We start from the raw sequence: 27,425 nt of genomic DNA, 5'->3' as shown, positions 1-27,425 counted from the left end.
AGGAGTGCTCCGGGAACTATCTCTGGATGGGAGGGGTAAGAGAACTCTGAGCTGAAGAGTTCATGGAGAGTTCAGGTGTCCAGTAATTAACTCTTTCACATTCTTTCTTCAATGGTAGTATAGTAGATTTATATGCACTGTCATCACACATCATATGTGTGTTGTGTGTTGTATATGTCCTTACAGCAACCTTACTGATGTCACTACATGATAATAAGGTTTCAGCAACAGTACATTCTTATGGCACTATTGATACAGATGTGATCTGTTGTTTGTCGATGCACTGTCCAGCAATTTTTGACTATATCCAAAGAGACTTAATTGTAGATACAAAGATATAGCTATAGACTAAATGACACAAAGGGGAGTTGTGCCTTCCTGTATGTTATGAAAAGTGACAGAATGAAAGTGGCACTTAAGAATATAATAGGACTTCTTTCTGGTTATTCTCACAGCCAGGGGTTTATGACTTGACTATTCTGATGCTAAGCTATGCTGTTGCCCTCTGATGGGATAACTCTGGTACCAAAAGATGAACACTGAAAATTTCAAAGTTGCATGAAATTGTGGACTTGCAATTGTGTAGCAGGTTGGCTATTTAAAGAGAGCACCCATTGTCTAGGTTGAGATACAGTCTCAAAACTGCCTAAAACATGTCTGTGAGGTAGATTCAGATTTTAGAAACAGCAAAAATCCCCCTTTCCAAAAGAGAAAGTGACAATGTTCTACAATGTGGGACAAATGTTATTCGTACTCTAGGCAATCTATCCTACTGGAACTGAATTCTGACCCTTGCCTTTCTTGTCTTTAAACAGTTAGTTACCTGATGTGTTTGAGAGTGGGTATAAAGAAGCATCAATACTGATGGATATAGCCACAGACAGCAACATGAAAGTTACATCCTTGTTGAGTCTTTGGCATATAATTCCAACATTCACCTCTCTGAGCTAAAGAATAGCTATATTGCCCTTGTGTTACTATTGAGAAAAATGAGTAAAGGAGGGGGTTGCAACTTATCCAAAGGTCCCCACAAATGGAAAACCTCATGCACTTAACCCAACACATTTCAGGAAGCATGTTATCTTGGGTACCCTGTACCCTGCCTCAGGCTTCTTTGATTCTGCTATGATTTGCAGTTCTGATGGGCTGGATGAATAGGCTGACCTTATCTGTGGTCATACATCTCTTGGGATGGAGACTCACAGGCATAAGCATTTCTATAGTGGAGGGATCCTTGGAGATATGGAGAATCCGTAAGGGTCTGGGGCTTAGCCTCTTAAGACTGCCATTCTGCAACTAGTCCAGTGTGGTTAAGCCTCTAAGTCTTTCTGAGCCCAGATGCAGCCTATCAGAAATGAGTACTGTAGAGCTTATCCTTTTTCTTCCAGAGATTGGCTAAAGTAGTTGGTGAGGAAGAATATTTGAATTCACCCAACATTTCTCTGTCCTTTTTATGATCATGGTCATGGAATAACAAGTTTCTTCATTTTATTCTTACATATTTATTAAATACAACACATCCATTTTATTTTTAGTTTTATTTTATTATTATTTTTTTAAACAATGTTTCTTTCTGTAGCCCTGGCTATCCTGGAACATGTCAGGTAAACCAGGCTGGCCTCGAACTCAGAGATCTGTCTGCCTCTGACTTCCACTTTCTGGTATTAAAGGTGTGTGCCACTATACCCAGTTGACACATCTATTTTATCTTTATAATCTCTGTGTACTTGGGGGACCCATAATTTCCAGTATAGCTTGCTCTAGTGACTTGTAGGGGTGGTGTCTGACGATGGTGATCCCCTGCAGATCCATGTTCTGCACAGCTACCAGCATTTTCTACATCAAGCACATACCTGACACATCTTCAGTGTGCACAGTCTCTAGAGCAGTGGCTCTCAACCTTCCTGATGCTCCAACCATTTAATACAGTTCCTCGTGTTGAGGTGATCTTCATCCATAACATTATGTTAACTGCTACTTTGTAACTGTAATTTTGCTACTGCCATGAATCATAGCGCAAACATCTGATATGTAGGACAGTCTTAGGTGATCCCTGTGAAAGGGTCATTGGAACCCCTAGTGGGTTGCAACTCACAAGTTGAGAACTGCTGCTCTAAAGGAGTCACATCTTCTGGGAGAAACAGCTTAAGTGTCTCTCTCCTTCTTGTGTGGTTCTATGCTAACTCTTCTCCCCTCTCTTCTTCCCATCTCTCCTCTCTGCCTGTCTCTCTTCCCCATCTCTCTGCATATTCTAGTAATACCAATATGCATTTTGTAATCTTCCCCAATTCTGCCTATTATTTGCTTTCAATGTCACCGCTTCCTTTTATGTGGTCAGTTATAATTTTAATTTTCTTCCTAAAACAGTCTTGCTCTATAGCCAAGCTAGCCTTGAGTTTGTTGTACCATTGCCATAGCCTTCCCAAGGCTGAGACTCTCACTAGGTGTACACCTTTCATGTTCATCTTTTCTTGGTCAGTTTAAATTTACCCTTTAGGAATCAGTTCAGATATTATATGCAGAAAGTATTTTTTCTACTGTGTCTTAGTTAGGGTTTTACTGCTGTGAACAGACACCATGACCAAAGCAACTCTTGTAAGGACAGCATTTCATTGGGGCTGGCTTACAGGTTCATTCCATTATCATCAAGGCGGGAGCATGGCAGGGTCCAGGCAGGTGTGGTGCAATAGGAGCTGGCAATCCGAAGGCTGCTAGTGGAAGACTGACTTCCAGGAAGCTAGGATGAAGGTCTTAAGCCCACACCCACAGTGACACACCTACTCCAACGGCGCCACATGTGCTAATAGTGCCACTCTCTGGGCCGAGCATATACAAACCATCACATACTCAGTACCACAATCTACTCCTAAGCCTTTGTCTACTTCATAGCCTCTTTAATTTTGTTGACCTGTATGTAATTACCTACTGTAATTATACTCCCATATATATACACTTCCTTACCATTGACAAGTGCTTGAAGAAAGGGGCTTCTCTGAATTCCTCATTATGTTCCTAATGGAATAGAGTAGGCCCTATGTGGGTGCTGGAAAAAGATGGTGCGACCTACAGCTGTTCTACAGGGCTAGGAAGCTTCTCTTCCTAGTGAACAATAGTGAATGCAGAGATGCACAGCTGCTCCAGATGCTGCCGATAAGTGATGGCTGAGTGCTTGGCTCTAAACTACTTCCTCTAAGGCTCAGGAAACACCATGAAAGAGAGTGCAGAAGGAATGTAAAAACCCAGAGACAGGAAGAAGGGGTATGAAATGCCAACTTCTGGGCATGGCATAGTCACCGCCATCTTAAACTTACCCTGGACCTGCATAAGACTTGCCTGCAAGTTTAATTATTGGTTACTGAAAGATTCTGGAAGACTAGGGGCCATAGTCTTTGTTTCTGGACCCATTGATGAGTGTACCAAGTGCCAGTGGACAGTATTAAATGTGCGGTCAAAGAAATGACCTTGGTTAAGGTCAGTGGGTCACTAAACAAAACAAGAAGCTTTGAAAGTGGGCAAAGGATTTGTAGAGAGGGAAGGGTGTTGAAAGGGTGGGATGTCAGAGTAATTCAAATGCATTTTTATTCATGTATGATATCTGGCACAAAGCAAGTTAGAAAAAAAAAGATTACTACTTTGAAGTCGTAACTATTCATGACCAGCCCCTGTGCTAGTTTATGCCATGTCTGAATATATGCCCACTATACATTATACTATGAAGACATATACGTTTATACTTCATTTATCAAAGAGAACAACTCTTCTTTCCCGTGGAAGCAATCAGACTTTAAACTAATATCTAAAGAAAGGATGAGAGGCCGGAGAGATGTCTTGGTGGTCAAGAGCACACACTGATCTTGTAGAAGACCTGAGTTCATTTCCTAGCACCCCCAGGAGGGAGCTCAGAATGACCTATAACTTCAGCTCCAAGATAATCTGGTGTCATCTCCTGGCCTCTGTAAGCACGGCACCTCCCCGTCCCCATATACACATAATTAAAAAAAAAATCTCTTAGGAAAGGGTAGCATAAAAACCTTTAGGGTATGTTTCACATTGCTACAGGGTATTCAGCTTGAAGGAAGAATGAGTAAGGCATTGTATACACCTGGAGAAGACCAAAGGACTGGGTAAAGAAAGTCTTAGCTAGTGCATTCCTTGTGGTGTACACTACTCTCTTCCAATGTTAAATCCTTGATGTGAAGAGACATACTTCATAAGAAAGCATAAGAGATGCAGGGACCTTTGCTGATACTGTGAGTGACCGTCCTTATAACTTCTGACCCTGTCTGTATAACATATATTTATAGCCCCTTTGTTATTATGTGCATTTGAAGTGCACAGGCGTGCTTTCTTCTGCACTTTCTCGCAGAAGTTCCACTTCCCCCACCCCAGACTCTCTCCCACAGCAAGCACTGTGGGGTGCACAGGCAACTTGCCTCTGTGTTTTTCTGCAGAATCAGAAGTTCTGCTTTCCCCAAACCCTGCTCCCCCATGCAGCAAACTCAGGCCTTCCTCCCCTTCCCTGGATGCTCTGAGAGAACTCCAGGAGTCACAGGTGCGAGTGAGAGGAAGACAGCCTCCCTCTCCTCTGTGACACCAAGGCTAACACTCTCTCTCCCTGATAACTGGCTGGGTGCTTTCCAGGTATAGCTGGCACCTGTCCTTGGAAAAAAGGAGATTAGGGTCCCACATTTAAATTATAGAAGGGAGGTGATCAGAGGTCACAGACAGTTATGGCTGGCCATAAAACTAGTTCCTGATAGCCTCATAAAGATAATCTTTAGGTCGGAAGAATCCCCCTTTCAGCCACACAACTCAGCCCTACCAAGTGATACCGTGTTTGTGTTTGAGTTATGACTTGCCTCCCCCCGCCTTCCCCCATCACCCTAATTATTCAAAGAATCTCTAACTACGCTGTATACAAGTGCCCAACCTTTCAAGCTTGTGGTCACACTCCTGTCCTGCCCTGTGGGAAGGTTTGTGGTCCAAAATTAAAAGACTCTTATGCATGATTGCATAAGAAGTTCTTGAGCTCCTGGATTTCCACAGAATCGGGGCACAACACATTAAAATGACTATAGAAATTCTTCAACTGTTGCTTAACTTGTAGTGTAAGAATTGAGTGGTGGTGATTTCTCTGGGTCACATCACATTACATATTTAGAAGCTCCCATTTTATATACTCTTGCAGAAATCTTATCCGTGTTTCCAAAAGTTGGGAGCCTTGGGGGAAGAACAGATATCATCATTACAGGAGATTTCTTTGACCCTTCTGCCCGGGTTAGCATTGCAGGTAATTATGCTGAAATGGCTGAAAATGGTTCAGGTTTTTTGTTTTGTTTTGTTTTGTTTTTTTGTTTTTTGTTTTTTTTGTTTTTTGTTTTTGTTTTTCGAGACAGGGTTTCTCTGTATAACCCTGGCTGTCCTGAAACTCACTCTGTAGACCAGGCTGGCCACGAACTCAGAAATCCGCCTGCCTCTGCCTCCCAAGTGCTGGGATTGAAGGTGTGCGCCACCATGCCCAGCTTCAGTTTTAAATTCTCTAGGCTGTAGGTTTTGTTTGTTTGTTTTCTTTTCTTTTCTTTTCTTTTCTTTTTAAATCTCTTTTGGCTCATGGCTGTGAGGGGAAGCTGTCTTACATTTGAAACTTGTATGTATGTATGTATGTATATATGTATGTATGTATGTATGTATGTAGTGTGTGTATAGATGTGGATGAATATATTTGTATGTTATGTGTCTGTGGTATGTGTGGGGTGTGCTGTGTGTATATGTGTGTATATGTGTATGTGTGTGGTGTGGTGTCTATGTGTATGAGTGAGTGTATGTGCATGTGGTATGTGTGTGGGTGGATGAGTGTGTGTGTGTGTGTGTGTGTGTGTGTGTGTGTGTGTGTGTGTGTGAATGTATGCCACAACGCTCCTGTGGAGGTCAGAGGGTAGCTTTTTGGAGTGGATTCTCTCCTTATCTTGGGGATCAAACTCAAGCTGTCAGGGTTGACAGAAGGTGTGTGCCTCCCATACACAGCCTGCCATTGGCTCTGGATTTGTCCTTTGTCCTTTTTGATATCTGATTCTTCTAAGGTCTTTCCCTGTATGTGTTAGCAACCGGGTGTGATGTTTGTCCTGTCACCTTGCACATGTGCCACATTGACAGGATGGCCTTCAGGAAGACTCAGCATATGTGCATATCTGTCCTATGGATGCATGGAAGAGAAAGCATATCTGCCTTGCCCCAAAGGTCTTCTTTGATTAAAAACAGCCCTTCTCTTCATCTTTGGCAGTAGTGGATGGGCATTTCCTATGCAGTCTCCTCTGGAGAGTTCCCTTGGGAAACCGCTTGGTGGTGCCTCTCTAGAACCCTTTGTCTTGAAACAGGGGTGCTTCTGACACCCTCATGCTGCACTCACCCACCCCACAGAGCAAGAGGGTCAGCACCTCCCTGTGGAATGGAATTGCTCTGTGTGACTTGCTTGCTCACAGCCGGCCACACTCCATATTCCACCCCTGGTGCTCTGCACAGTCCCTTTCCTGACCTTCTGTCAGAGTGACAACTTTTGCTACTATCCAGACCCTGCCCTTTATATCAATAGGACCCTTTCAGCCTTTTCTCCCACTGCACACTCGTGAGTGAGTGCGTGGTGTTGTGGCGTGGGTTGCCTCCGTGGCATGCATACATGTGTTGTGGCATGGCATGGTGTGTTTGTGTGTGTGTGTTTGTATGTTTATTTACAGGTATATTTATAGGTTTTAAAATTCTCCTTAGGCATCCCATGTGATATTAGATATGTGTCTCCCAGGAAGATTGAGTGCACTACCAGGGCTCCAGGAAATGAAGCACGGCTCACTGCTCCTCAGGCAGGTAAGGAAATCGCTAGGGCTGCACAGTAAATTCTCCACTGCCATGCTTTGTCTCAAGGATCCAGGGAGTAGAAGGAAACATGCTTGAATTCTGTTTCAGCAGTGTGACTAATTAGATCCCCAATGCCATGATCAAGCCTATCATATCAGGGAATATCTTAGCCTCATTTTGTTCCTGTTTGGCACTACATTCCTAGCCCCCACCATATGTCTAAGCAGTAGACTTCAGGCAGAATATAACTGCCACCAAGACACCGTGGCTACTGAATGGAATCCCCAAACTGTCTCTCTGCATTTGGTAGGGAGGTTGTTTGTTTATGGACCAAGGAGACAGGAGCAGTGGAGCATGCTCTTCTCTGTTCATAGCAGCAGCAGTAGGTAGATCAAAGAGAAAGGCACAATGGAGTATATTTAAATGCTGTTTATTTCCCCTGTGGGCATTTTTTTCTGTTGATATCACAAATGGGTATGTGAGGTGACATGGCCACCAGCATCTGCCTCCAGGAGACACCCATGGAGGAGGCAAGGCAGCAGGTTCCACCTGTCTTCATTTGTTTGAAGCTCCCACATTTTCTGCTAGGCATTAGCACTAGAGGCTCCAGTTCACTTAAGGATAAGGAAGGCTGGCATGTTGCTCTGTCAAGAACCACGGGTTGCTGTTCTGTGCATGAGGCACTGACCTAATGCTCAAAGATGTAGCAAGCCAATTAGAAAGGCTCAGCACTTATAGGCAAAATTGCCCTGCAGGAGTGAAGCCTTCCTAAAGACAGTCCTTTTGGTGTGTAGAGAGAAATGCAAAGGTCTGTCTTGAGAATTCTGGAGCTCCCAGACTGCCAGTGTTTACTTAAGGAGAGCTCCCACCCAAGGAAACCAAAGTACTGAAGCAAGTGATGCAGAGAAAGTGTGTTTCCTGCGTCAGGAAGCAGAAGGTGGTTCCCTTGTTGAGCATTTCCTGCTTTAGGTGCTGTACTCATGGTAGGATCATTTCCTGAAAGCAGCTATTTGAGTAAGTGATACCCTTTTTGAAAAGCTGTTGAAGTTTGTCCTGTGGAAGTAAGGCAAAAAAACACTCAAAGCAGGGCTTCTCCAACATGGCTGATTCTTGCCCTTAGGGGATAAGATGATATTAGCATCTAATGAGTTCAAACCAGGGATGCAGTTCATACTTCAGTGTATAGCACAGCCCAACAACAGAGCTGCCCAGACTAAAACAGCAACAGGACAGAGGTTAGGAATCTCAGAGTTAAAGTGATTTTCTTAACATGCTTTGAATTCTATGCTTACCCCGTATTTATGATCCACTTTAGGAGCTAATGAGCAACATTAGTAGTTTATAATAGTAGTTATAATAGGTAACCTTTATCGAGTAATTACTCTATTTCCAGATCCTATAGTCTTTGAATATTGTTTCTGGTTCTTACCAGCCCTATTTCGATGTATGAGTGAATGGAGACTCAGGGTATTGAGGAATGCCTGCAAACCTCACACCTAGTAAATGATAGACCACAAATCTGAATACACAGTTAAATACATCTAGAACTTTAGTGACTATCCGGGATGACTGTCCAGCACTGATAAAGATAGGTATCCAGTATCAATGCCCAGTGCCTTTTGCCTCAAGGCTTGCTTAACACAAAGTATAAAGATATAAGTGCAACATCAGTTAAAATACCACATAATCAAACTATGCCGCCAACCGGCCTTGTGTGTAGGACCACACATTGAGGTCATGACACTTAAAAAAACTTGAAGGACTGGAAAATCTTTCTGGGAAAAGGGGATTTTAAGAAATAGAACTTGCAGGCTGAATCAGGCCTTCAACTTCAAGTTCAGCCTAAGAAGGCACAAAGTCAGACAATGTCACACATTAGTGCCACACAGGCCACCTTTCAGAACAGCAGTGTTTGTTCATTCATGCTCTTTCTAAGACATGGTCTTCTTCTGTAGCATGGCAGCTGAAAGTCTTCCTCCCCTCCTCTTCCCTTCCTTTGAGAAAATCTCTCCTTAATGTTTCTCATTAAGTTGATCTTTCCAAGAATCTACCTACTACCCGGGGATTTTTTTTTTTCTTTCTTTCTAGAAAGTTCCTAGTCTCTGCATAGGACTACCCCTTCTTGGCCTCTGAAGACTCACCATCCCAGAAAGTGTCTGCAAAGCCATTCACCTTGTAATTTGTGAGGGGGCTTTGTTGTGAGGAGGAACACTGTCTGGTGGTTATGGGATATATCTATATCTATATCTATATCTATATCTATATCTATATCTATATCTATATCTATATCTATATCTATATCTATATCTATATCTATATCTATATCTATCTATCTATATATATATATCTTACAGGCAATCGAGGACTCCTTTTTGAAGTTGGAGATGCTACTAAGGATGTGGCGCTGACTGAAGCCACCCCAGGGTACAGGTGGCAGATAGTTCCTAATGCCAGTTCTCCATCTGGCTTTTGGTCAAAGGAAGAGAGACCTTTCAGGTATGTTATGGACTGGGAATCTATAGCAGGTGCAGATTGACTGATTCAGGCCAGCTAGGATACAGGGAAGAAAGCAGTGATATTTGTAGGGGATCATTTGTCACACGAGCCAGTTCAGCACGAGGAATACTTGACGACATTCTCAACCAGTGTTGGTCATTTTGCTGATCATATGACCTTTTGTAGATATACAACCAAATATAGAGCAAAGGATAAACCCATATTTCCTGTAAGTCTAAATATGCTTTGGAGATAAGTGCAAACCTCCACATTGTTCTGTGCTACGGTCATGCTTGTCTGAGAGATGATACAGCTCCAATGGGCTGTGTGTAAACTATAAAGTAGGGGTGTGTGTGTGTGTGTGTGTGTGTGTGTGTGTGTGTGTGTGGGTGCTCAGGAGACTAGACAGGTGTGCTTTGCTTTTTCTAGAAACTTCAGAATAATCCTGTGGTATAAGAGTCAGGTTTTTTTTTTTTTTCTTGTCATCTCTATAATGAAGAGCCAAGTGCAAAAGCTGCTGTATGCTGCTCGGGGATCCAGGCCTTGCTTAGTCTCAGCTGATTCTGTGTTCTTCTATGTTACAGAGCACGGCTCAGTGGGTTCTTCGTGGCTCCACAGACAAACAATTACACATTCTGGATCCAGGCAGACAGCCAAGCTTCCTTGTGTTTCAGTTCTTCAGAGGAGCCAAGGAGCAAGGTATTCACCTTCTCTGGGTTACCTTCCCTTGCTTCATCATCCTTTGCCCTTGAAAGAAGAAAGGATCATAGATAAAGGTCTTCTGTCCTATGGCTGTAAAGCACCCCTGGCAGACCATGGATATTAATTGCTGCAAAGGCAATTTTGATGACTATAATGGTATTGTAAGCCCAGTATCATGCTACATTTTTACAGTTTGCTAGTAATATTTATCTCTGTGAAATATGCATATCTCCACTTTCTAGATGAGAAAATGAGGTTTTGGAGAATTGTATGGCCTGTTCAGGACCACTTGAATAATAAGAGAAGAGTTCACAATTCAAAATCAGATTGGTTTAACTGAAAAACTTGTGTTTTCCCCATGGTTTGGGTTAGCATTGTGTAGGAATGCTCTATCAGCCTTGTGCCTTTAGAAAGCTCCCAGCATCCACTTGTGCCATTATCAGAGACCCATGATGTCCTTAGTCTGCTCCCTGAGATTGTCTTGCTGGAGAAAGTTATGGGTTTAGATGAGCTAGTACCATTCCAGGTCTTTCTAGGGTTTAATACTATCTTTATACAGCATCACACAGACATAGGGTATAAGGACAGGGGCTGTTTGTAAATATAACTTACAGGTTCTAACTCAAATACATTGCACTTGAGAAAGAGAGAGAGAGAGAGAGAGAGAGAGAGAGAGAGAGAGAGAGAGAGAGAGAGAGNGAGAGAGAGAGAGAGAGAGAGAGAGAGAGAGAGAGAGAGAGAGAGAGAGAGAGAGAGAGGAAGCAGAGTGGAGAAGCAAACATAGCCACAGAGCCAAAGTGAGAGGGCTATGTTGTTGGAAAAGTGATTACTTAAAAACTTCATGTTGGTAGCTTTTCAAATGCTCATTATTTGAGAACAAAATGCATGGAAGGTTCATTATGCTGACCCTGATTTGCTTATTTGGGCACAGGTAGAAGTGGCCTCTGTTGGGGTTGGCACTGCTGACTGGTTTGACTCTTGGGAGCAGATCGGGAATGAAGGGAGCTGGCACAGGAAGACAACCAAGCTAGAACTGCAGGGCGGAGCCAAGTACTACTTGGAAGCAGAGCAGCATGGGATAGCTCCCAGCCGAGGGATGAGAATTGGTGTCCAGATCCACAACACCTGGCTGAATCCAGATGTGGTCAACACTTACCTTCTGGAGAAACACCAGATCCGAGCCCAAGCCCAGAGACTTCCAGAAATACAGGTCTGCGTGTCTTTCCAGTCCCAGGAAAGCTAGCCACAGGAAGAGTAGAGCCTTCCTCAGTAGTACATCTGGCAGAGAATAAGGAAACCTGAGGCACAACTGCAATTTCTCTGCCACAGATATAGGATATAGGGTCATAAAGACTAAAATTCCTTCTCTTTTGTTCATTTTTGGACATTATTTATTTATGTGTATGTGTATGCGAGTTCCAAGGCTTATGTGTGGAGGCCACAGGACAACTTGCAGGGGTTGGCTCTGTCCTTTAACCATGTTGGTCCCAGATATCCAACACAGGTACATCTTGCTGATCAGATGAATACATTTCCTGAATGTGTCTTTATTATTGAGAATATCTTTCTTGCTGACGTATTTTTGAAATATTTGAATTCTAGATAAGTCTTTACATTTTTTTTTTTAGATTTATGTGTGATTATCTTGTCTGAATATATCTGTGCACTATGTGTGTGTGACTGGTGCCTATGGAGACCAGAAGAGGGTATGGGATTCCCTGGAACTGAGAATGGAATTATGATAGTTGTGAACCACCATGTGACCACTGGGAATTGAACCCAGGTCTTCTGAATAAGTAGCCAGTGTCCAACTTTCCAGCCTCAGCGTTCAGACTCTCTCCTCTCTTTTCCTTTCTCTCTCTCTCTCTCTCTCTCTCTCTCTTTCTTTCTCTCTCTCTCTCTCTCTCTCTCTCTTCCTTCCTTCCTTCCTTCCTTCCTTCCTTCCTTCCTTCCTTCCTTCCTTCCTCTCTCTCTCTTTCTCTCTCTCTCGTTCATTTGTTCTTTCTTTCTTTCTTTCTCTCTCTCTCTCTCTCTCTCTCTCTCTCTCTCTCTCACACACACACACAGACAGGCAGACATGAACACACACACACACACTTACAACACATGAAACACTGAAACACTATAGCTTTTGGACCCATTCTGGACTTGTTTCCCTATGTGCTGTGTTTTTGTGTCTGCTCTGTCAAGGTTGTACTTTGAGTCTTTTGGTCGTACTCCATGTCTTTGTTGAGCAACTTCAATATACCTTCTGCTGTCATTCACTTTTCCTATACAGAGGTGAATGTATGTGGACTTCACCTTCTGCTGCTTCTGGCTAAGTCGTAACAGGAGCATGAAGAACCACCGAGGAAAGCAGCACAGAACAAATAGTTAATGAGTCCTACCTCAGGACGAAAGCATAATGTGGCTAGGAGAGCACAGCTGCTGGGAGCACAGAGACCGGATGAGCCCCTTTGAGGGAGGGGTATGGCATGTGCTGGCTTCTGCTTCTCAGGCTACTCCTTTGAGGAAACATTTGTCAAGAAGATTCAAAAGATACATGGGCAGTGGCCACCTTTACTCTCAAAAGTATGACTCCCAGTGGCCACTTTTAAGTCAAGTACTCTAGAAAAAGCACCACAGACAAATATGGACCCAATCATTGACATCACTCCAAGGAAAGTTTCATAAGGTGGTGATGCTGTTTTCCAGAGATTTCTAGAGCATATGTATTTAGAAAATTGAAACCATAGATGGAAACAGCCTGTTGAGGAGCTGTGCTCTCTCCCTAGACAGACTGTCTGACTGAAGTCCCTGTGAGTCAGTGAACTTTGTATCTCTTGACTTTTTAGGTGTTGAATGTGTCAGGTAAAGGAAACTTTATCCTTACTTGGGGCAATGTCTCCAGCGAACCAGTTCCTGCAAATGCCACAGCCCAACAGGTGAGGGTCTTCTTTCAAAAGCGAAGGTAAAAGGGGTGGTTTTTAGGCCTGATGGTTGAATGACTGCATTTTTATTCATCTTGATAGATCCAAACCACCATTGAAGAGTTGCTTGTGGTGAAATGCAATCTGGCACCCTTTTCGGCCCGTGTTCTTCTCCGGCTTGGATTTGAGCAAGGTGGCTCCTCTGTTGACAAGTTCTGGTCCTTTCTTCTATTACCGTTCTCTCTTATAACATAGGAACCATCTCTATTTGTGACCAAAAGTGCTAATAGAGCCAAATAAAGGCATGGTTACTTGGTCTGGATGGAGTAGAGTGGCCAGGAGAGTAGCTTTGCATGAGGGAGATGCTTGGGGTCCATTCTTCTTGACAGTTCAGTGGTGAGAAACACCATCTAGAGAGTTTACTGTAAACAGGGAGAAAAAATAGAGCATGTAGCAACTTTTTTTTAAAAAAATCTTTTTTAGTGAAAAATTGAAATGCATATCAGTGATTTTTGTTGGTGTGCTGATGGAGATTAAACTACAAGGCTTTGCAGATTGAGCTCTTCTGTTGAGCCATGCTGATGCCCTGTTAATTAAAAAAAAAGTTTTAATACAAGATCTCACCAAGTTGTTCAGATCAGCCTTGAACATGTGATCCTCCTTCCTCTGCTTCCTGAGTAGCTGGGACTACAAGTGTGCAGCACCGTTTCTAGGGGACACAGAAGAATTATTATATAAGAATACAGACAAAAATTCTTATAATGTGCTAATGTGCTTTGTTACCCCTCCCCCCCATCACTGGCCAGTGCATTCTAAAAAACTATTCTTAAAGTGAACTAAAGTTTTATGGAGGGGCTAGGGATATGGATCAGTGGTTAAGAACATTTACCCCTCTTGCATAGGGCACAGGTTCTATTCCCAGCCTGCACTCCAGTTCCAGGTGATTCTATATCCTCTTCTGACTGACATCTCTTGGTTCCTACATGTACAGGTACACTTACATACACTCAGTCACACATACATATAAAATAAATTGATAAATAACCATTTTTCTATTGCCATTTCCCTTTCTCTTGTTTCTCAATAGCTTTTCATGTCTTGGCACACAGAGAAGATGTTTATTAGTATTCCATGTTCTGTGGCAGCCAGAAAGGGTTTCTCATAGCTACAACCTCCCAATTGGGGGTTCACGGCTTGTGAATTCTTCCCATCTCTCTCTAGGCTGAGGGGCCAATGTTACTGTTCATTTCCTGTACATATACTGTTGTATTTCATGGCTTTGCCTGTGTTTCTATGCATTTGCATTATATATAGGTTTAGAAGGCTCCAGGTCTGATGGGGTCCTCACTAGTTCAACTGAACCCTTCTGTGGCAGATTCAGCCTTGGTCAACTTGGACATCTTATCCTAATTCCAGAGGCTGCTGACAAGGGCTATCAGCTGGATCGATACCCGTATGTGAGTGTCCATCTTCATGTCTCTGGGCTTGGCATGTTGGGATTATTCCGTGGGCTCGAAACCAAAATAATGGAAGCACAAGGGAATGACTTCAGTGATTTGTACAGTGCATTTTGAGCTGAAGTTTTAAATTTTGTAGCTCCATCTCCAAGTTCCGACTTTTGCATGGGTACCTGAGGTTACTGTTAGCTAGATGGCCTATGGGAATGTTTATTTGGTCAGATCTTTCTTGTCTTTGCTCTCCCAGCTTGAGGAATAGTGAAGACATTGCCGGTGGACTCTGACTTGGAAGCCTAAGTCTACATCCTGGTGTTCTTAATGTCTTACTGAAGTCCGACATGTCTTAACTTACTCATCTCTAAAATGGTTATTGTTGTTGTCTGGCTCTCAGGAATGCAGTGAAAATCATAGTAAACATATTTTGCAGCAGAGAGGACTCAGTTGAGGGTAGTTATCATCTTCATTATTGCAATTAATGTAATAAACTAGTTGATCGATGGATATACCTGCCCCCTTTTCTATTTATTTAATTAGAAGAATTCATACCTAAGTACTGCATTTACATACATTTCACTCTACCCTCTCCATATTCCAACTCTTTTTGTATTTCCTTATTCCCTCCCAAGTTCATTACCTGTTCTGTTAGTTATTACACATACGCACACACACATGCATAAGCACATGCGCACTTCCTTCAGCGTCCATTTAGTATTTCCTATGTGTATGTGTGTTTGGAGCTGACTACCTGGGATTGGATCACCTATTGGCGGGCTGGTCCCTGAAGAAGATGGATTCTCCCCCTCTCAGCAGCCCCTAATTGCCTGTGATCTCTCCCTCATCCACATTTGGAAGGGGACCTGGTTTTGTCATCATGCAGGCCTTTTTCAGGTGACTGTATTGGATTGCATGGGTGTAGCTTTCCAGTCATATATAAAAAATATCATCTTGTGGCTGATGTTCTGGTCCTCTGGCTCTTAGCATCTTTCTGTCCCCTGTTCCGAAATGTTTTTGAGCCTTAAGTGTAGGGGTTGTGTCGTGTTGTAGATCCCAGGCTGGGAACTCCGTGTTCAGTTTTCTGCACTTCTGACCAGTTGTGGATTTCTGTGGTGGTTTCTGTCTGCAGCAAGATGCTTCTGTGATTAGGGATGGGAGCTATCAGTGTTATAAGGATAATTATTTACAATGCATAATTATTACTAAATGATAATTTTAAAATAATTATAAGATAATAATTATACTAGTTTAGGAAAGTTAGCCCAATTCTTGAAAACCTATTTTTTTTTTTAAAATTATCACATGTGTATGGTTTTTTTTTTCTGTATGTATTTGCATAGGTGTTCTGGTAACTGTGGAAGCCAGAAAAGGGTGTTAGCTTCCTTGGAACTGGATCTACAGATGATTATGACCCACCATGAGGGTTCTGGGGATTGGATCCATGTCCTCTGGGAGAGTGGCCATTGCTCTTAACTGCTATGCCATCTCTTCAGACCCTCTTGAGCACTTCTTACATTCTTGGCTTGGTACCTCTTCCATCTTCATAAACATGTGCAGCTTATTGGTTCTGGAACCGAAGTCAGTGTGTATGGGATATCAGAGTTCATGATAACCTGCATCCTTCCTAGTTGAGATGTAATGGGTATTGGGCTCACTGGCTCAGGCCACGGACCCACCCATCTTCAACCTCTTCTCTATTGCAGAGGAATGCTGATGGGTACAACCTTTAGGGGAGAGTTGGGCAACCTTTAGCGGAGAATTGGAAATGCAGAGAAATATTTTTGCTTGTCATATTGGGAGAATTGTTATTGACATTTAGTAAGCAGAGTCCAGGGATGCTGTTAAATGTCCCATACTGTAAAAGACAGCTTTCTCAATGGTCACTCTGCTTTCTCAATGTGTAGGCTAGAAATCCCTCCTCCAAAGCCCTCTCATGCCAAACACTTTTGGTTTTGTATTGAGTTTAGAAATCAGGCATGCCGGGAATGAAAGCAGAAGGAAGAACAGGACAGAATCTGTGACTTGCTGAAGACCCACAGGTGCCTGGGTTAAAGCAGGGGTTTTATAATTGATGTGCTTTAAAGTCCTTATTGCTGAGCATAGTATTGATCTTTGAAAAGGCTCTCCATTGATCATCATTTTCTTTTGGCCTCAGAGAAAGTAGTTATGTAGTATTTTCTGGCTTCCTTGAGGAAGTCAAGAACAACGCTTTATGCTTCCTGCTAGACTGGAAGCTGGGGGAATATAGCACCCAGACATTTGCATAGAATGCAGCAAGCTCTCCTCACACTGGGTCTCAATTGAAGCTTCCTGCAGTGTATATTGAAGGGCATATTTGGTATCTACAGCTGTGCCTTGCATACAGAGGCCATATGAACAAGACCCTGGATGTGACTGTTTCTTTCCTATTTGGCTTCGAAAATATCATGAAGAATATCACCTGTGACTGGAGTCTTACTGATCCCCACCCTGAGAGGTAACCATGGGGGAGAAGGTGGGAGAGGATTCTGCCTCCTCGGGCCTGGAGCAGCTGTCTTGGGGACAATGGTTCATGTGAGATACTGAGTATTCCATTTGGGCCTTAGGTACTAACTCGGGGCTTTGAGATTATTCTACTTGACAAAGCAGTTTCACTTAAGAGAAAATGTTATGAACATAGAAGGAGTCTGACAGAATGCTAGCATCACATTTAGGACAGAGTGTTCAAGACATTCTTTGACATGAGAGATGAGGAGAATTGAGCCCCCGAGAATCTGCACTTCACTGAAATGCATCCTGCTAGCGGATCTGGAATAAAATTAAGGCACCCTGCTCTGTTGATTCTGTTCTCTATCCAGAAGTTTCTCAAGGGTCTTGGAGTTGTTTTAAACTTCAGTGAGTCAGTACCCCATGGATGGTCCTATGGCTAGAGCTTGGCATGTAATCTGTTTGAGATGCATAATTACCTAGTTACCTGAAAGTGCTGCTGATACCTAGTGTCCTGACTGACAGACTGGCTTACTGACTGTAGATGAAGGTGGGCTGAGCCAGGGTGTAGGGGGTTGTCAGGCTCAGGCCTTGAGGAGGAGGGCTGAAGGCCTTACCCTTTGGCCCCCTCCACTCTGATTTGTCAGCTGGCAGTTCACTTGCATTAACCTCTGGGACACATGTCTATGTCACTCTGAGGATCGCCAGTCTTCTCTGGCAAACACCCCATTGCTGGTTCATCGGATGGACATCCGCCCCGTGGTTCCGGACGCAGGCCTGCTCTACGTGGATGAAATTATTCTTGCAGATACCAACGTAACAGGTGATCACCGCATCTGCTCTTCTCTTGGGCCTGTCTGTCAAATGCCTGTCTCAGACTTTCACATGAGAGATTGTTCTCCCCCCTCCCCCAGAGGAAAGAATGGGTGATTCCTCAACTTGGTTGCCTTGGTTTGAAGGCAGATGAGGTTGAGAGTGTTTGCCCTTACTTTTATGTCTCTCTAGCTAGTTTTTCTGTTTCTCTTTGTCTCTGTCTGCCCCCCCCCCCATCTCCTGTTTATCTCACAATTTCATCCTGCTTTTTTGTGCTTGTACTCCTACTCCCCATGTTACTAATTTCTGGCTTGGAAGATTTATTATTCTTATCTGTAAAATGGGCACAATAAAGATTATACCAATAAAGGCATGGAGATAAGCCAGTGATTAAAATAAAGTTACCCTTCATGTCTCCTGACCAAGGAAGTACTTACAAAATATAAGCGTTGTGATTATTATTTTGTTAGGCCAGCAGAGTCTTTTCCTCTCCTTCGGGCAGAGTTTCTATCATACACAGTGCTAGAAGCGAAGCTCAGTATTTGCTCTTGTATATGGGCTAAGGGTGTGATCTATGACTTTCTCCGTAGACAGCTGGTACTTCAGGGACCAACCCTTCCTTTCTGTCCTCACAGACTCCTACCACACAGTCTGAGTTCAGTTCTGATTCCTTCCTCACAGAGTCTCCTCCAGCCTCTCTTGGGGATAGTGTTCTTCCGTGGCCATGCTGGCTGCTCCTCCTCAGGACACAGAGCTAACCCTGATGAGTCTCACTGAGGTTGGCCATGCATGAGCACTGAGGCCAAGGCTGATGGTCTGGTGCCTCTCAGGGCCCCTAGCCTCTCAACCTTTGCTCCCTTTTCTGTTCTGTCAAGTCTGCTTCCTATGACTTTGGGCTCAGTTCTTCCCTATTTCCTAGTTTCCCAGGCTAGGAGAGAAGATGACATTGTCTCTTATAATTTCATTTACAAAATGTGCAACTTTTGAGCCTTTCTCCTAAAAGTTGCAGACCTAAGGATAAGAGAGATTGCAGATGGCTGAGGAGAGAATGATCAGCTTTGAAATCATATCATATTTTAAAATTAAATTTGACTTTTATTTATTATTTGTGTGTGTTGTACATGCACACACATGTGTGTATGCTATGGTGTACTTGTGGAGGTCAGAGCATACCTTTGTGAGTTGTCTCTCTCTATCTACCTTTGATTCATTTCTGGGGTTTGATCTCAGGTCCCCAGGCTTGCATGGCAGGTGACTCTACCTAATGCTAAGTCATCTTGGGATTCCTCCCTTAATTTTTTTTTGTCTCATCTTTGAGGTGCATGAAAATCCCATCTTTTGTTTTTTCTGTTGGTTTAAGTGTTCTTTGAATCTTTGGAGGCACATCCAACCACTGCTGGCTGCTCAAACACTGCTTTGACACACTGAAAATGATGCTATTTAGATGTAGGCTGAGATGATGAACCATATTGCTGTGTCTTAAAACAACTGGCTGGAGGGATTTTGTCATCCCTATTACTGTGAAGAGTTTTCAGAGGGCCAAGCCAGTCAGTGTTTCACAATTTAAACATGATTGGGAAGCTCTAGACTAGATAGCAGGTGACATTTTGCTCCCTCCCCTCTCTACTGCATGTCACTCTGTCACTGGAAACCAGTGGCTCTCAACCTATGGATAGTGACCACATCAGGGCCACATATCAGATATCCCGCCTATCATATATTTACAGTAAGAGTTATAACAGAAGCAAAATTACAGTTATGAAGTAGCAAATAATTTTATGGCTGGGGGTCACCACAACATGAGGAACTGTACTGAAGGGTTGCAGCGTTAGGAAGGTGGAGGACCAATGCTCTAAACCATTGATGTCAAGGACCCAGTGCCCCTTCTCACTGCCCTCACCTTTTTACCATGAAGGCTCTGTAGATGTAGACTCATCTAGGGGCAAGATAATTGAGGATAGGGAGGAGGGCGGGGTGAGGACAAGAAAGAAGGCTGGGATTGGGGAGCAGTTTGCTTCCTTCCTTGTCAGGTTGCTCTGCTGGCACCGGAGAGTTTTAGTAAATGACAATATACATTATCTCGATTGTCATGATTAGCTGTTTGTCTGATCAATATAATATGTGCTCATATTATTGCGCTTAATAGCCTCTGTTGAAGTTCTTTGTATCCACAGTGGTAGTTTCCTTCATTATCACCACTACAACCACCACTCCCACCACCATCATCACCACCATCACCATCATTTTTCATGTAGCGCTCAAAAGCACCTGAGGCTGTGCTTTCCCCTCTAATCTATGTATGAGGAAGACAGACTGAGAGGAGTTATTCTCAAAGCCTTTCCTGCCCGCCTTTCTCTCTGCCAGTGGACACAGATGTGGGCGAGAGAACCGAACCCAGAGTTTCCTGACACTGTCTCCTCAGCAGGGCTCGTAATCACACTGAGCACCTACCGTGTGCTAGTGTTGCAGCAAGAATTGGGCATGTGGTATTAGGCATGGTGACATATGCCTTTAATCTCAGCACTGGAGAGTCTGAGATGGGCAGACCTCTGTGTGTTCTAGAGCTATGTAGTGAGACCCTGTCTCAAGAAAAACTCAAAGAAACAAATGAAGAGAATGAATAAGACAAGTATATCGTTGCACTTGAGCTCTTTGTAATCTGAACTGTGATCTGTGAAAACTGTCTTTTACCCAGTGCCCAAAGAGAAGGCAAAGGACACCATAGTTTGTGGCCACTCAGGTCTGCAGTCTTTCCAAACTACTTGCCATGAAGATTTTTTTCAGTCACACATTACATGGTCCTTTATTTAGAAATCTGAACCCTGGAGAGCCTGTGTTGATTAGCAGAGTGGGAAAAGCAGGGTTTGAATTTGTGTGTTTGTGCGCACACATCACTTGATGCTATGAACCCTCACTTGGGTAGCTCACTTAGTATATACCTCAGGCGCATGGCCTACCTACCTAGGGAGGATCATCTGTCTGTGCATCACTAAAGTTTCCAAGGCCGTGGAAAGGAAGAGGTAGCTATTACCTGCACAGTAGAATGTAAGGGTGTTCTAAGAGGTGTTTGGCTGGAGGGAGCTTAGTATCATTTTATTTATTGCTGTGAAGTTGATCTTCGTCTTCCTAAAATGATCTTTGCATTTCCTTCTTGGTAATACACTGAATGTAGTCCCCTTCAACCCCCACATACTTTTCTGATGGTAGTAGGTGGGGAGAGATCTAGGCTTTATGTTGTGCTTGGAGATCTGAGTGACAACCATTTCTAGTCAGAATTCTCCATTTCCCGAGTCTCTATCTTGAACTATAAGATACTAATTGGATCCCTGGTTTCTAGTTTCTCGAGCTGATTCTGGAAGAGCCTACCCAGGTGGGAATGTGGTGGAGTCAGTATCGGTGGTGGGAGTCCCTCCAGTCTACAGCATAGCCTCCTGGTTGGCAGGATGTGGTTCAGAGCTCCCTCTCATCACTGCATGGTAAGGAGTGGGTTTTCCACATGGGTCCCTCTTCAGTAGCCACATCTGTACACATAGGTACAGCTTCTATCAGGGTGGGAAAACTCCCTAACTTAATGTTTAAGGCATTGGTCTCAACTCAAGTGTGATACATCAGACTCTGATGGGGATTTTGTTTAGAGGCAAATTGTTGGGACGTGGTAGGTTAGGGGTAGGGTCTTCTGAAAAATTTGCATTTTTCAGAGACCTAGTGGTGATGATTTATCTGGCCCAGAGCTAAATATACAAATCTATTTCTATTGAATTTGTTTTACAATGATTTATTTTTATGCTGATCAGAGTAAACACCGTTTTCTGTTTTCTGGTTACACCCCTAATTGCAATCCTGCTGTATTTGATCTTGTTAGAATCCTTTCAAGCCGCTTAAGGAACAAAAATAGGCATTTCTGAGAGTGCAGCAGTAGATGGCAGATGGGCATTTCTGAGAGTGCACCAGCAGATGGCAGTAGAGTATCACAACCCTGGCTTCTCAGGCTGCTGTCCATTACAAAGTATCAACTAAGGATCCACCTCCTTGAAGTTCCAGGACTACATTTGTGTTATTCTTTTAATTTTCACTTAAAACTCAGCAGGCTCATCATAATCAAAATGCCCTGCCTTGGATGTATACTGTACATACATGTGTGTGTATAAATGTATGCACACACACATGCACATGCATAGTTATTAACTATGAAATGAGAAGAACCAATTTGTGCTACTGCGCACAGGTTCACACTCAACGTGTTCCTGATGACCTTCCACTCCAAGTTTTCTTCAAGTACCTGAGCACCTCTAGAAGCTGGTGACCATAGTAGAAAAGAGGACAGTCTGTCTGGGACCTAGCTTACAGAGAACACCAATCCCATTCATGATCCAAAAGCCTGCTCAGATGTCTAATGTTCTGAAGCCATGTCCCCGGGGACTAGGCTTCACCATGTGACTTTTGTGCTTGAGGGGGACAACTAGTCAGCTCAGGGTAGTGACTAGACAGACTCCATCTCAGGTCACGGTGCAGTTATTTGGATACATTTGCTTGTCAAAAGCAGAGCTGTGCCCAGCAGTGTGTTTACATAGAGGAAGTTAGTGAGGTGGAATAGATGCTTCAGCAGGGGGTACTGGGGGGACACTGATGGACCAGGGCACAGTGGCCCTGGTATGCAAATGAGGCTCTAAAAAGCCATGTCCTTTCTGAACCAGAGGTGGAGTGGCAGGCGGGTGGACGAGTTGCCTGTTGCTCTGGATCCCTGTGCTCATAAGATCAACGTTGCTGGTACATTTTTCAAAGGCCAGATATCTATAGCACATTATTCCTGCTGTGATGGGACAGGAACATCCAGTGTCCGGGAGCTGGAACTCATAGCCTAGAATCACGGATATCTTTGTGAAGAGCTGGATATGGTCTGCATTGCGCACCCTCAGGCTGTTGTGGCTAATGCTTAGCTTTTGATCCACCACAGCTCTGTGTCCACGGAGGGAACAGGAGATGGATATGAATTGATTGAGGTGACAGCTCAAAGACTCCAGAGGACAAGCCCTCCTTTGGGAGGACACTTCTTCCTCTACCTCTCTGACACAGTGATACCTGGTAAAGGGGGAATCAGGGTACATGTTCGTCATGCACATACTGGGGCACATAAGGGAAACATAGCCTGCAAGTTTGGCAGTTAGGATGCTGTGTCTGAAGTGGCTGTTTTAACATTAAAGACCTGGGAAAAGACAGTCTCTTTTGTACAGTCCTGACCTTTTAATTTTGTAGAAGGGGAAAGTGAGTTGGCTCTCTGAGGCCATTATAATAAATTACCACAGCCTTGGAGACACAGAAGTTTATTCTTAGTTCTGGAGTCGGAAGCCCCCACATGAAGGTGTGGGTTTGGGCCCCACCTGTCCCTGCTCTAGGGGATGGTGTGTTGGCTGCCCCTTTCAACCCCTGTGGATGTTCCCGCTCCTTGAATCTCTGGCTGGGTCTTGAAGGACACATAAGATTTTATTACACAGTTCCTGATAAGCTCCTCTTCTCAAACTGTGTGTCTTCTACACATCAGATAATATTTGTTCTTTGGCCTTCCAAATAACTAGGACACTATCATATTTTTGAGGTGTAGTGGTGAGGTGGGAGGGAGGAATGGGGTGGGGTGGGGTGGAATTCAATCAGCCACACTGAAGCTACCCTGAAGAGTCACCTTCTCTCTAGAATTTCCTAGGCCCAAACCCGTAGCATTCAGGTCCTTCAGAGTTAAACACAGTGGCACTGCCTTGTACTAATGAGAATTTTAGTGGCCACTCAAGTTTGGAAGAGATTGAAACACATGATGGTGTCTTAGGAGCTTTGATAATGTACACTCTTCACAAGGCATATTGATAGAAATGTGGGTCTTCGGAAGGGAAGCTAAGGGGCATTCCGGAAGGCTTTCCGTGTAGCTGGTACATGCCCCCACGTCCTATTTCCTGAGGAAACGTCTCCCTGAGTAGGAGGCTCATGGTTATCTTTACTATAATGGGACAGCGTATGAAAAGCTTGCTTTTTAGAGTCTGATAAATATATCAGTGTCCACAGTATTTTTTGTCTCTATGGTATGAACCACTAGGGCATCTATACTTCTTACAAATAAGCAACTATCTGCAGAAGTATTTTCCTGGTGTTTTGTTACTGCATGCCGAACCATGGAGGAAAGCCAGCCTTAGCCCAATGTTTTGGAATGAGGACAGACCCAAAATTATGTGCAAATGTAGAGAAACCCTTTTTAATGGAGGGACTGCTGTTGGCCTTGTAGAAACAGAGTGGAATGTTATTAACCCTTCAGGGTAGTGTGGCATTCAGGAAGAAGGCTCTTGAGCAGGTGAAAAGCAGCCTGAATTTTAATTTAAACCTGCCTCACTGACTTGGTGAGCTTTTGAATATCATTAGGGTTTATTTTCTTCATCCCTCAGGTATGCACGAAGGTGCCCACATGGCCCACCTCACAGGGCTGTTGGGACTGGCTAATGAAATGGAAACTTTTGGTAAAGTACGGAGCACAGAGATTGTTATTTCTCTGTGGGGATGCAGAACAGGAAAGCAGGTGGTTGGGCTTAGAGGCGCTTCTAATAGAGAAAGCAAAGTGAAGTGCGAGCATTCCTCAGCTGGGGTGGCTAAAGTTTATGGGTGTCAGCTGCTGCATGCCTTTCTGTGAAAAGTGGCCAAGTTTTCTCTGTTCACAGAACTAGCTAAAATTTTCCAAGCAAAAGCCAGCGTTTAATTAGACTCTCAGCATTACATAGGTGTGTGGAGCTTATGTTTTAAGTTGATTGTTGAGACAGTTTTTTTTTCCCCTGACACAGCGTGTTCACTGTTTGCCATGTGATATAGCCCTGTTGGAAGTATCTCACTGTAAAAAGTGGGCATCTACTTCTGGGGACAGACATGATTTTTAACTAGGGTAGAAGGTTCTCTTGTGTAATATTTTGTCTCTGAAGGTCTTCTGCCCATTTAGTGCGCATCCTGGTATTTATTTTCCTTTATCCTTGATGTGGACACCTGCAATGTGCATTGATTAGCATCATGTTTTCTGCATCAAACCCTTGCCTCACAGATGTTCCGGTGCGCATGTCTGCCCGACAGCTGCATAAGCTACTGCAGGACAGTGCTGATGAGTCCACATCTGGATTTCTCAATGCCGGTGACTTCACTGTGACAGAGGATCTGAATTCCTGCTATGAACATGTGTGGACTCTTTCTTGGACCACTCAGATTGGGGATTTGCCCAATTTTATTAGGGTAGGTATACTCAACCTTGTTTGTTTGTGGTATAGATTCGGTACCCTGGAGAAATTTTGTGAAAAGAAGAAATTCAGGACTGAATGAGTGAAAACAGTCACTGGTTATTATTGTCATTTGTTGGGATATTCTAGGGAGGAGAATTCCTATCCTTCTTCAATGGTTTCAGCATAAATTTTACATCTCTGATCTCATCGAGTTAAACCCAGTTTTGACTTTTCTAACAGCCAGCATGGGGAGAAGGGCTGTTGGTCAGTGTCCACCACACAGAGTTCCACATCTGTTATTGGATGTTATTGGATAATTTAAGCAGATGTGATCGACTTGGAACATCATGGAGGCAGATGGCATGGCAGAAGGGAGTTTAGAAAAGACTTTGCTGTCCTTGCATACTTAACATTTTAAAAAATAATTTAATGGTCATCTAGTACTTGCTTATTTTAAAAATGAAGCCAAGATGAAACTTTACCCAAGCTATGTGGCACTGTGACATATATGGTTTTTCAGTTAGGATCCTGGAGGGAGATGGAAGAAGAATGGTAATCTTGGCTCTGATCTCAAAGCACCATTTTCTTATATAATTTAATATTTTAAATTGTAAACTAAGACAGAGAGGCACATAGAAGCAACATATCTCAGTACTTAACATATTGATTTTTTGTGCCTCTTTAAAATAATTTATATTTATTTTTTATTGACTTTACATCCCAATCACAGCCCCCTTCCCTCCTCTCTTCCCAGCCCCACCCATCACCCCCTCTCCTCCTCAGAGAATGGGAGCCCTGCTTGGTATCACGCCACCCTTTTGACAACTCTTCTTGCAAATGAACATCCATGAGTTTTACTGCAGCTTCCATGAGCCACTTTTGCTTAATTTTTTAGTTATTAAGTTCTTGGACTAAATTTCCTTATCAATGCATCTATGGGATTATTTCAAATGTAATGTGGAATAAAAACTCATCTTTTGTTTTCATCAAGATGAGATTTCTTTCTATGACAGAATTGACCAGAAATGTAACTATTTCAGGTCTCTGATCAAAATCTTACTGGGGTGAAACCCACCATAACTGCTCGCGTGGTATATGACGGTGGAGTTTTCCTTGGACCCATCTTTGGAGACATGTTGGCTACTGCCAACCAGCAAACTCAGGTGAGCGTGGCACCTAGCTCCAAACATATTTCAAGTTCCTCACTTGCTTTCAGTGTGAGCCAATTGGTTCAACTCCTGTGACTCCCCCCCCCTTTTTTTTTTAATTTGGTTTGCTTCCACAGCATTTCCAAAGTACTATGAAAACATAATTTCTTCGAAAGCACCATAACTTTTGTAAGTATGGGTGCTATTATTATGGTACAAAAGATAGAGGACCTATATAGCTTAAAGCTCAATATATATATAACCAATTATAAGCATCCAAACTGAGTGGATAATTATAATTATTATTCTAACTTATTAATTATCATCATAGTTATTATTATTACGGTGTGTGCGTGTCTTGGGTGGGGTGGGAGAGGACATGCATTGGTGTGCACGTGGAGTCCAGAGGAGAACTTTGGAGAGCTGGTGCTTTCCTTTATCTTTACATGGCTTCCGGGGAATGAACTCAGGTTCTTAGGATTGGATAGCAAGAACCGTCTTGCTCATGACTGACTGCCATTATTATTTTATTATTTCTCTTTTGAAATTAAAGCACACAAGAAACGTGGAAGGACTTTTGTCTCCCATGTCACTCAAGTATGCTTTTCCTTCTTACAGAACAGTTATAGAATGGGAGCGTGCATTTAGCCCATTTTCAAAACCATACAGAATCAGTCAAGTCATATCTTGTTTCTGTTCCCATTTCTAAACATTCTTTGAGTTGACATTGATTGCACTGAAAAGGAGAGATTCAGAGTCTTTACTTAAGGACTCACCACATTCTAGCACAAAACCAACTTTGAGCCAAATATGTGAATACACATTGGTTGGTCTGCCCTGCTGGTGGAAGGATAGTGTTTTTCCTAATAGTCTGTGCTTGTCAAAGAGAAAAAGTTAGTTCTCATGAAGTGTGGGCCCAGTGATTAAAAAGTCCTTGTGTATTCTCAGTTTACGAAATCATTGCCAGATGACAGAAAGGACACTTTTGAAAGACAATTTATCACACACTTATGATGTACATGATCGAATATGATGGGACAAGGTCAGACTGGGAAACACAAAGAGGACCCTATTTCAGAAAGGCATATATTTAGCATATTTATTTGCTTAGCTATGTCTCAGTATATCTACTAGTTTGAGATTTTCTATGTTTTGAACCATTCATTTTTTTTAATTTTTTTTTATTTTTTATATATTATTTTATTACGTATTTTCCTCAATTACATTTCCAATGCTATCCAAAAAGTCCCCAATACCTTCCCCCCCACCCCCCTACCCACCCATTCCCACTTTTTGGCCCTGGCGTTCCCCTGTACTGGGGCATATAAAGTTTGCAAGTCCAATGGGCCTCTC

The 27,425-nt window shown here is 43.1% G+C and overlaps 1 protein-coding gene across 3 annotated transcripts in view; it reads left to right on the top strand.

The window, feature by feature from the left end:
* Pkhd1 (PKHD1 ciliary IPT domain containing fibrocystin/polyductin) overlaps positions 1-27,425 on the top strand; it is a 499,157-nt gene that overhangs the window by 30,243 nt on the left and 441,489 nt on the right. For all 3 annotated transcript variants that reach the window (XM_029477027.1, XM_029477026.1, XM_021159032.2), the window contains exons 12-25: positions 5,189-5,290; positions 6,763-6,858; positions 9,204-9,345; positions 9,930-10,044; positions 10,979-11,257; positions 12,882-12,971; positions 13,059-13,149; positions 14,271-14,413; positions 16,756-16,883; positions 17,521-17,696; positions 21,024-21,162; positions 22,641-22,768; positions 24,753-24,937; positions 25,965-26,087. In XM_029477027.1, coding sequence (XP_029332887.1) covers positions 5,189-5,290; positions 6,763-6,858; positions 9,204-9,345; positions 9,930-10,044; positions 10,979-11,257; positions 12,882-12,971; positions 13,059-13,149; positions 14,271-14,413; positions 16,756-16,883; positions 17,521-17,696; positions 21,024-21,162; positions 22,641-22,768; positions 24,753-24,937; positions 25,965-26,087 — 1,937 coding nt within the window. The remainder of the gene's footprint in view (positions 1-5,188; positions 5,291-6,762; positions 6,859-9,203; positions 9,346-9,929; positions 10,045-10,978; positions 11,258-12,881; positions 12,972-13,058; positions 13,150-14,270; positions 14,414-16,755; positions 16,884-17,520; positions 17,697-21,023; positions 21,163-22,640; positions 22,769-24,752; positions 24,938-25,964; positions 26,088-27,425) is intronic.

The sequence above is a fragment of the Mus caroli genome, chromosome 1 (assembly GCF_900094665.2).
Source record: "Mus caroli chromosome 1, CAROLI_EIJ_v1.1, whole genome shotgun sequence".
Lineage (NCBI taxonomy): Eukaryota > Metazoa > Chordata > Mammalia > Rodentia > Muridae > Mus > Mus caroli.
This window is presented reverse-complemented; position numbering and strand designations above follow the sequence as displayed.